Genomic DNA, 12,330 nt, shown 5'->3' on the forward strand with positions numbered 1-12,330 from the left:
ATGAATTTCATTGATGCGCAAAAAATTTACAGAATTAGTTATCAGTTAATAGGAATTCATCTATAATATATAGGTATTCTATAATATGTAAACATTTTATGAACATCTTGTGACAATGTGCGATTTTTTGTTAATTAAATGAGTAAATAATTTGTTTTAAAATAATGATCAATTTAAATGAAATTTTCATTTTTATGAAGACACATTCATAGTACAGTTTTATTAAATAAATTAAAGAACTTTTTTGTAATTTTTTAGGTAAATTATATTTTTAAATATAATTTAATTTATGTCATATTTTATTACAATAAATGTATGACTAATAATTTCAATTTGTAATATAATTGTTAAAAATAACTAATATGTAGTATTAAGATAGTTAATATACATTGTTTAAATACTGTTTAAGGTTATTTTTCTACTAAAATGTTTTTTTTATAATAAAATATTTTACATTATTATTAAAAAAAATATTTTGGACGAAAACAATAACTTTAAACATTTAATGAAAAAAATCCCATAGCCTAGGCATTTCTAAAGTTATTTATTACCAGACAATTGTTTTATATTAGCTTAACATTAATATTAAAAAAAATATAATTAGTTAATATTAGTGTATTGACATAGTTTTAATTTCCACGTTCGTTCATTTATTAAGGACCATATTTACATTATAATTTGATATTCAGTTTAATAAATGTGTAATAAACCATATGGTTTTATAGATTTAATTTGAAATGCAAACGTTTGTTTTTTAAGTTAATTTTTATATTATAAACGAGGTTCACCTCGTTAAAGTTCACGTTATAACCGTAAAAATACTTCGTTAACAAGGCCGCGTCAATAAAAATAAAAACAAAAACAAATTGATTAGAGGATAGAGTTAAGAAAAGGTACCCCACTGGGCGTTATCCAACTTATCAACATCATCACTCTCTACGGGGTAGCAATTTATTGAACACGCAATTGTTGTCAAAAGTGTTAACTATATTTATTATTGTTATTATAGAGATACCTATTTTCATGCACTCATAAAAAATCCTTGAAAACAATAACATTAGACAACTAAGAAATAGCCACATCGGAGTTTGTAATCTGTACCTTTCAAAAACTGCGCACCTATGTGATAGAGGAAGTCGGACCATATTATTGAATCTGGCGGTTACTATTATTATCTCTCGTATAGGGTGAAAATCGAGTATTATTTCAAATGTCCAATAGGAAACAGCTGTCATCCTTAATGGAATGATCTTGTTAAAAAAACGTGAGTGGAAAAATAAATATTGAAAACTTTTAAGCTCGTATAGCACATAAATAGTAATAATATACCAAAAAAAGCATTTTCCGTGTTACGTTTTCTAGTAAAAAAAAAATTTATACATATTTTAATCAAAAATAATTGAATTATGTTTTTAAATATCCAACGTTATGTTTATAAAGCTCTTCATTTTCCCTGTAATGGCGTACAATCCATTATTTAGAAACATTAATATTAAAACAGGGATTTATGCAAATTAAATAAAACTGTTGGTATAAAATATTGAAAACTATGATAAATTGTTGTTAAATAATATAGAATGTACAATTCTAAATCAATTCAATGAACTATCAGGTTGTAAATCTATTTTATACGAAATATTATAAAACAGTGTAGGTATATTAGTTAACTATCAATATTCTGTTTATGTTTGCCAGTAACTCTGAATAAAATATTGATAAGTTTAATAAATCTTCGGTCAAGTGGTACTACTGAGTACCTTCTTTCCACCCTATAATTTTCCAATTATTAAAAAAATAAAATACATATCATATAAAAATTAATTAATACAATTATAATTATGCATTTTAATAAAAACAAAAACGTTTGATAGATTTATGCTGTGTATTAGAAATGATATAATAAGCATCTTTGTAAGAAATATTTTACTTGTTTCTAATAATCATAATTACTATTTTCTTCTATTCATATAGGTTTATGCCTTATTATTTTTATTTTTATATTTATAAACCTCTCTTTAATATAGTCATTTTCATTCTGGTGTCCTCATATATGTTACAAAATACTTTTTTTAATTAGAATTTATTTCCATAATAAAGAAATTATTATTATTATTATTATTATTATATACAATTAATTCACTTATATAGCCTACATTCTGTTCACTGACAGAGTAGTACCACTTCACGAATACCAGTAACAGACTTTACTTGTCCCAACTCAAGAGCAACTGGTAGTAAGTAAGTTTTTATCTGCCATGCAATACTTTTCTCTTGGTGAACAGAATGTAGGTACGTAAAATTGAAAATAAGTGTACCTTTGTAATGATCATTATTTCAATATATATGTAACATTAACATCATTACTAATTTTTAATTTGTTGTTAACCAAGAAAAGGATTTATTTTAATATATATATATATATACATATATTTTTTTATCAAATTTTGAATGCATTCTTCTCTGAATTATGTATCTTAATCACATTTTATTAACGAGTAATACATAAATAATGTAGGTATATCTTTAGCCAAGATTATAAAGTTTCGGACCATATGTATTTATAATACATAAAAGCTAAATCAAATATTAAACTATTTCGTTATCACGTAAGTCACTGTAATGGGTGTACTTATAAATAAAATTAAAACAAATTTGAAACGTAATATTAACAGTTGACATATGTATACATAAAATCGACTAATTTTAATCTAAATATTTAGAATAATTTTTATTAAAGGTAAAAATTTCAATTATCTCTAATTAATTTTTTTAATAATAAAAAATAATTTTAAATTTTCAGTTTGTCAAAATTTTAACTTCAAATAACTATATAAAATAATGAGCATCTTAATATTTGGTAATTTTAAATTACTGTAAGAATAACTTAAAATTTGTTTGAAACATTTTCAATTTTTCATATAGATATGTTTACTATAAAAATAGTCAGGTAAAATCTTAATATTACATTCCATTATGGTATTCAACTATAATCTCAATGACCAAAAACTAAATAAATAACTTAAAATGTACTTATTAAAGATCTATTTATATACCTAGTATAATATGACCATATTTAACAAAATAATAATATGTATTATATTTATCTATATTATAGGTACAACATGTCTCAGAAAACCTGAATTTTAAGTTGTCGTGTTCTCAGGTTATTTGCAAGGTGCTTTTATAATAATGTACATGTTGACTATTAATTAATTGATGATTTAACATAATGTGCATTATAACAAATTGATGAACGTTAAGTTCAAAAGTATTTTGGAGTGAACCGATTATGTTGACATATTATTTATTGGTATTTAACGTAAATACTAAATCAACTAGAAAGAGAATATTTATATACTTATAAATAAAATCGATTGCATAATAAATTCACTTTTCGGTGAAATGAAAGACTCTCTTGTTTTTGATATTTCACAATCTGTGGTCAAATTGAATGAAATGTGTTTTTTTTTTTTTTAGTACTGTAAAAGAATATAGGAATCAAATTTAACGACATACGTATATTATTTTATATTAAGTTTGTTGTTTCCCTTGTACTGTGATGAACATACCTCAGTTTCAACGCAAAAATCATTTTTTATCAAAAAAAAAAATAAATAAATAAATAAAAATACTAACGCAAAAAGTGATCATAATAATGTTTAAACCCACGCATAAAACATGTACTTTTCTGTATCACGCCACAAAAGCAAAAAAAATACAATATAAAATATTATACTTATATGTATTCTATATTATGCGTGTTTCAAGCGATTGTTGAAAAAAAAAACGGCTTTAAGAACAAAACAGTCTTTCGAGGAAACCGGAGCAATAATATTAATAATACGATATTACTATGTATTTTTCGTAACGCCACGAACATAACATGAGCATCATGTGGACAAACACACTTGTAACATCATCACTAGAGTACTCGGGTCCCGTACCATTATATCACATTATTCACATTATTAATTGTATAATGTTACCAACATCACGAGACACGTGTACAGTAATTGACGAACTATGAAAGTGTATAAGCTCAGTTCCTTATTATTTCACTCGTCTCGTCACACATTGATAATAACATATTAACATAACAAATTATAATTTGAGTGACTACAGAGCTTTATACGTCATCGACTTATCGCATCCAAAAAAAAATTAATATTCCGTCACTTATACAATATGCAGGTATGTAGGTAGTTTGAATTATATGTGCAATAAACCATTACAATCAAATATTGTGGATAAAAAGGATTATATTGTTAATGCTCTTTTATATTGAATAATAATAATAATATGTAGAGTATGCTACATTGGGATAGTTCTCAACCTTTTTTTAATCCATAGTACTCGTACCTTTTGTTCAGGCAAAAAAAAGTAGATCTCGATGCAATACGTATAAATATTTTCGATTTAATTTAGCTTTAATTTTAAACATATAATTACTCCGATCGATCAGCACAATTACTCTTATATTGTTAACAAAAAAAAATCCTTAAAAATATTTGATATTTAAAATTTTGAAAAATATTGATAAATACAATATATTTTCAATAATATATGGTATCACATAACTTAAAATAATTTTAAGTATTTTTATTTTTCTAAATCATATCTTCAAATAACTAACGTACATCATATTATAATATCATATGTAATATCATATGTAATTTTGTATTTTATTGAAACTTGTAAAACATTTCGTAAACAAAAATTACAATTAACATCTTTACTTGATTATACATTAGCCGCATGGTTAAGTTACATCATTACATGTATCATCAATTTATACATCATTTATACAATGTAATCAATAATATACGTACGCTATACATAATATATGAACAATGTCTTGTAGTTTTGTTCATAACGCGGGAAGCCAGGTGAGTGAGATAAAAACAATTTAATTATATACAGAGAAACCCTTATTTAACGAAACTCTCTATACAATAAAATATTTTATAGAACCAGAACATTTTCATTTAAAAACGTTTCTTTTTGACGAAATAACTTTCTGTTATTTTGTTTAAAAAAAATGTGTAAATTATTTTATTATTAAATATAATATATAAAGTATGCATTTGACAATCAGACTTTTTTAAATTAATGCAAGAATTTTTATAATCAGAATTGTAAACAGTTTGTTCAACAGAATATCCAAAATTTCTTTGACGGTTAAGAATAAAAAGAAATATAATTTACCTACCTAATATAATTTAAATATATATATTTTTTTTTTAACTAATTTATCAATATATTACACATACATATAATATAAACTGCATACATTTAAAACACTAATAAATGAGTTTTTAAGTAAAAAAAAAAAAAATACTATTTATTTTCTCTCTAACAAAATTTCTACTTGACAAATTTTTTCAAAGAAACCTTCAAATATATTAAGTAAAGGTTTTTCAATATAATGTATAAATCATATCATGGCTATCGCTTCACTTGAATTTGATCATAGCAAAATAATCAGAGTGGATAGTTGAGGGTGTGATAAACAACTTCACACGTAAATAAAGGAACTCAAAGAGAGCAAGAAAATAATATTATAATATGATATCACGTTAAAGATGCAAATGTGTTTTTCACTCGAAATCGGACCTAGTACTTAATACCCATGGGAACATGAAGATATTTCCCGGTTGGTCAATCCATCTAAACTAGTGAAATTAAATTATTCAATGATGCGTAGAATCCATGATTTGTATGCAGTTCAACTCGAAGAAATTCTAAGCATACTATAATCATTTTGAAATTGTATTTTCGTTAGACCATTTCAGTAATGCAACATCAAATAGGTACTTACTGGAAAAATTCATAAAATAGTTAAAATACTTCACATTATGATTCATCACTGTTGTTTATATAATCCCAACAGATTATAGATACTATATATAATGGCTCAAATCCACAAACTATAAGTCTAATAATATATCATATTTTCTATACGCATCTACCGTTATATTTAGTACATGAAAGCTTTTAACATTAAAATATTAATTTAATGAAACTATAACTCTTAAAATAGACTAAGTTGACAATAAAATAAATTTAATTTAAGTATAATTTGTCAGTGAGTGTAATAATGTGAACCACTGTTACAACTTTTATCTTTTAGTATGATATAAGTTCATGCTTAAAAACAGATTAAAGACGCAGCTTACATTTTTTTCTGTATAATCATTATAAGTTCTACTACATCATATATATCTTAATAATTTAGTGAATTTTCAATAATAATTTTTCAATTAACCATAAATATTCTTGCAAAAGTAATTTTGTTTCATTGCTTGTTCTCTATAATGCTATAAAGTCATTGATAAAAAAAATTAAAAATTAGTTATTTATTTTTCTATATTTAGAAATATATAATTTAATTCAGAAAAATCATATGGCTTATAAAATGTAATATTAATATCCTTTTGTGAAATCGCATTTGGTGGTTATATGTTACCGTTTATGATATACCGTATCAGAGATAGAACAACACTTTATAATCCCGTTTATGGAACATAATGTATTATTTAAACACATAGAAATATTATTTTTTTGACTAAAATATGATGCTTAAATAAGAAGACGCGACAATAAATAGATGAAAGATGATTAATCAACAAACACGAAGATAAACATTTTTTTACTAAAGGTATTTTTAACAAAATAATACTTGTAAATTACATTCTGATTTAAATATATAAAAATTATCAATAGTTTAAAAAAAAAACAAAACAGATGAAAAATATAAAACTTTTGAAAATAGTTAAATTTAAAAGTGAATAAAATTAACTTTATTAAAATTATAACGTGTCTTTAAAGTCGAATAAACTTAAATTCGTGTTATTTTTATACATTTAAATTTATCTTATTATTTAATTTAACGTGCTGATGTATTTTAAAGTATTTAGGAATTTAAGAAATTATTTTAAGACAAATATCTAGTCAGATTTGTGAAGTAAATCTTCAATTTCCAATAATCCTATAAGAACTAAGGTATGTAAAGCAATTTTATATCAACTTGCAAATATTATAAAGAATTACATATTATTAAACTATAGACATCATTATATGATAAATCGTTCTGAATGAAATTTAGTTGGTCTAAAATTAATTAAGGTTATATTAAAAACAGTAACATAAATATATATTTTGTAAAGATTCAGTAATGTACTTAACTATATCATATGAATAACAAAATATTATGAACGACTTGATAATTATGTTTACAGCTATTATTTAAAGCTATAGAATATCCTTGGTAAATATGAGAAATTCAATAGAAAACTTTTCTACTTTTTAATCAAAATTTTAAAATCACAAAAGTATTACAAGAAAGTTGTTGAATTATTTTATTGTATTAATAAAAAAACAAAAAAATGTAAATAACTCATTTTTATCTAATAAAGAGTTTTTATTTTGATATAGTTCACAAAAATGTCAACAATACCGTTAAAATATAAAATAATAAAAATATATGATTAGGTTATGAACTTTATCTTCAGATAACCAGACTGTTTCAAATAACATATTATATTGTAATATAAAATTGCATTCGACAACTCGTAACTGTCAAACAAATCAATCTCTGAATATTTCTACATTTTCCATGGATTAAAAATTTTATATTTTCTTTGAAATATTAGAGAAAATAATCCAGAAAAATAAACAAATATGTTTTAAATATTTTTAGACACACTTTCAATGTAATAAATTGTTTAACTACTTATATTATTAATTCTCGAAATAAAATGGCAAAACAATATTTTTACTTTTAAAATTAAAAGTATAAGTGTAAATCTAAATAATTATACTATAAAGTAAGTCCTCGTTTAAAGTCACCCTATTTAGCTTTGTTTCGTTATTACATTGTAGAAGTTTAAGTCTTTATGTTTCGTTTAAAACTACAACAATTTCAGCGGTACGTCTTTTTTAATACAAGTGTTAATCAAATTTTTGTTATATGCAATAATAAATATTTTGTACGTTAAGTCATTAGAGTAAGTAATTTAATTTCAGAAAATACTGTTATCGTTTTTTACCATGTGTAGGTACTATTTTAATTAATTTTATTTAAAATTCTTAATTATTTAGTTTTATTAACAGTAAGTTTGACTTATAATAAAAATGCATATTATTTTATAGTTTCTTGAAAACAAATAACTAATATAGATATAAGAATAGTTTGTAATATTATATATTAATTATTTTAGCGCAATAACTTACAATAATTTAGTTTCAAGGGTAATTTGATAATATTAATCGTAAATCATACTCGCTCTTTAGGACAGTAATAATTCCTACATTACATGTTTCGGTGTTAATTATTCTTCATGTTCACTGAATAATAATTTGAATGATAATCATTATTTATTAAGCACTTTCAAATGCTCTTAGTCCTTAAATACCTACTTATTTAAACAAAATATTTTTTATATATTAAATATATTTATTCCATTTAAATTTTTAATTATATTGCTAAAAGAATTGACTATAGTTAAAAATTAAAACTTTAATAATTAGTTTTTAACACTTTCTATTTATAGGTATTTTTATCAAGTATAATTTTGGTTTTATAAAATAAAATATAAACCTGAATTAAAACTACAAATCATAATCACTAACCTGATGTGTTAAACACCTTTTTACAGTCACAAAAGCATAATATATTAATATTTTTATAAATAATTTAAAAGATTGCTCTATTTTTCATCATAATTATAAAATCAATAGAATATTTAAATAGTAGGTTATGTTAGTGTGTCATTTGCAATGGTAAAATACAAAATAATCAAGTCGATTATGTGTTAACTTGTTCTTCTCTTATACTTTTATACAATTGGTTTACTAATAATTCACCTAAAATCTTATGTCAAAATGTCCATTTAAATATTAAATATAATTTAAATGCTCGATTTACCTTTATTTCCATGGTACTCATAAAATATACAAATTCAAAATATTCAAATACATATTTTGAATTAGCATAATAAACGCCATTTTGATACCGCACTGTGATTACAATATAAACTAAACGCAAACAATATGGACATACCACATTTTTCCAACGGTCGATTTACTGATTTGAAAGTAACGTATTTTTATTTTATTTGCTTGTAAAAAAATGGTAACTCATACATAGGTAATATTTTCATAATGTTTTAAAAACATTATGAAAATGTAATGTAATTTATAATGTTATACAAAAATATTATTATAAAGCGTATATTGGGTATCGAGTGTTTAGTTCAGTGATTCATGAAAAAATGTATTGATTACTATCATGGTAAAATGTCATACTATCAATAATATTTGAACAAAACCATAATATCTTTATTTTGTATTGTATTTTCTTGTTATTTATTTTTTTTTTTTTTTCAATAAATTAGTACAATATGTACCGTAAAATAAGCGTATTTGTACGGGTACTCCTACATATTTAATATATTAATATAAATAGAAAGGCGAAATCTTTGAATATAATTTCATAAAATTTAACCTGCCCAAAAATGGAATAAATACCTTCTAATTGATACATTATTATCTAATATCAAATTAATTTTAGTCTTCTATAGAACCGCATTGTGTAAGACGGCGCATTGTATATGCAAAATGACTACATATGTGATATCATCAGCAATAATTAAATCAGAAATCAGTTCTATGGATACTAATATCTTTATATCCTCATTACGTCTCCAAACATTAATTCATTTAAAATTATATTTTGAAACTGTAATGGCAAAATAAATTTTATTAGATTCATACAAATATAAATTTTTAAGTTTTAAAGTACAAGCAATCAGTAATACTTAACCAATATATAAAATGTTTTTAAATGTTACACTTAGTAATTTACATCATATTAAACTAGATCTACGTGAAAAAAATTTCCCTTTGCTCAAATATTTAAGAAGCAAACTTTGTTTTTTTTAATTTCAATTATCAAACTTAATCAAGTTTAATAATAGACCACTTCTAAAAACTATTATAATTCTTATAAAATTATGTTATATTTTAAAACGATATGTTTGGTTTAAAAAAGTTTATTAAATTAAGTTCTAAAAAAAGTAAGAAACCATTGATGCACAGTAGATTTTGAGTGCGACTCATAAACCTCATAATTTAATAGCTCGATTTAATGAATGTAATATATAATAACATATAAAAAATTATTTTAAGCTCGGACGATATGTCAGCCTATCTATATGACAATAAATATATTTTATTATAATTATATTTATAAGTATATAGATTTTGCTATCATAGTTATTTATTTTACAAATATTAGTACGCAGTAAGTTTGACTTAATTTTACCAAAAAATTCACATTTATTATAGGCAATAGCATACGATTAATTTAATTGTATACGCGAACATAAATTATAATAATATACGAAAAATTTTTAAATCTGTTATTTAAACTTTAAATGTTTATATAAAAAAAAAAAAAAATTATGATAAAATATTTTTTAAACTTTAGGTCTTAGTTAAACTACTTAAAAGTAGTGTATTACATTTTTAAGCCGTAGTCATAAAAATCAAAAGTTTTAGACATTTTTAATTACTAATAATTTTCAAATTTTTATAAATTTGTCGATATTATATCATAATTTAAATTCAACATTTTTGTTAAAAAAATTCACTATAATATTTTATTATAATTATATAATATTTTACAGCCAAACATAAATAAATAATATATTTTGAAAATATTTGATAAAAAATTAATAACACTTTGTAATTATTATTTTTTTTTTTATTCTTCTTACGAATTATTATTGTAAACATAAATTTTATTCAATTGACATAATAATGTGGTTAAGTATAAAATAATATTGATTTTTTAAATACATTGAAAATTGATGCTCAGATTAAACAGATTTTTTTTTTTATTTACATTTTTGAGACGGTTTGTTGATTTTATCGAACTTAACAAGATTTTTTATGCGGTATACATTCATTATTTATATTAACAAAAACATTTAGTTTACTCCGTGTCAACATTTAACTAATATTATTCTATGCATGTCTTACCTAGATAGCGAATACAACTTTACTGAATATCGTATAAACTTAATAAATAGTTTATTTTTTAACTAAAACTTACTCTCATAGTTGTGGATATAAATAATACACACACTAATCACTACATATAAATAAGAATTTAAAATATGTACATTTTAATGTACATATTTGTACTCTATAATATGATTATAATACTATATTTAACATTCTAAATAATCCAATCAATTAAATGTTCTTTCATTATAAAACAGTTATGATGATTTTATGTAAATTAAGGTTAGGTATAAACTAGGTATAGCAAATATATAATAATTTATTCAGTTTGTTTGAATTTATACATGAGGCTATTAACTCATATCGATGAACGATGTTATTAAAACCACTACCATACACGAACAGAGTTTTATTTTTATTTGATAAGTAGTGATAGTTAATTATGCATGACGATGGAACTTGCCTTTTATAAAAATATAAACAAATTTAATATATAACGTTAATCGTAATAGTCTTTTGATACATTTTTACATTTTTAAAAAAAAAAATTTAATTCGTTAAATGTTTAACGCGTATTGGTTTTTAAAACAATAGCACAGTTATTATTTTAATATAAATAAATAATAGAATTTTCAAATTAATTTGTTTTAAAAACACTTACCAAATAGCCATAATGTAGTAAGGAGTCCAACATACAACAAACACTATGACAATAATGATTGTCATCTTTAATGTTCTACTTTTGGCACGTCCTAAAAATCCCAGACGACGTACATTATCAGTACCTAAAATAACAATGGTATTAAATAATATTAATATTTAAGTATGTTATCATTGATTATAGAAATATATATATATATATATATATATACATTAATTCGATAAAATATTATTAAAAAATATATATTAATTGATTGGATTCAACTGAATAATATAGTTTGTTTCATATTCAAACCACCTCACTCGGAAAAATAATTTAATACAAACATACATGTAGACCATACCTTCAAAATATAATGTATTTTTTATAACTGAAATTTATTTGGTTTTTTATTTGTTTTGTATGTTTGTATATATTTTCTTAATTTAGCAATCGTTTTACTTTACTATACTAAACTAAAAAACTTCAACAATCAAATACATATAAACTACTTCAAATATGTTGTGTATGTTCATCCAAAGTATAATATAGAATAAAACTAAAAATACGAATTTAAGAATCTACAATGTATTTTGTTCTATTGTTATACAAAATACTTATATATATATATATATATATATATATATATATATATATATATA

General features: G+C 22.2%; 1 protein-coding gene across 2 annotated transcripts in view; it reads right to left on the reverse strand.

Moving 5' to 3' along the window:
- Positions 1-12,330, reverse strand: part of LOC112598593 (gonadotropin-releasing hormone receptor-like) — an 80,651-nt gene that overhangs the window by 38,395 nt on the left and 29,926 nt on the right. For both annotated transcript variants that reach the window (XM_025345121.1, XM_025345122.1), the window contains exon 6: positions 11,690-11,813. In XM_025345121.1, coding sequence (XP_025200906.1) covers positions 11,690-11,813 — 124 coding nt within the window. The remainder of the gene's footprint in view (positions 1-11,689; positions 11,814-12,330) is intronic.

The sequence above is a fragment of the Melanaphis sacchari genome, unplaced genomic scaffold (assembly GCF_002803265.2).
Source record: "Melanaphis sacchari strain LSU unplaced genomic scaffold, SCAv2.0 Contig48_pilon_pilon, whole genome shotgun sequence".
NCBI lineage: Eukaryota > Metazoa > Arthropoda > Insecta > Hemiptera > Aphididae > Melanaphis > Melanaphis sacchari.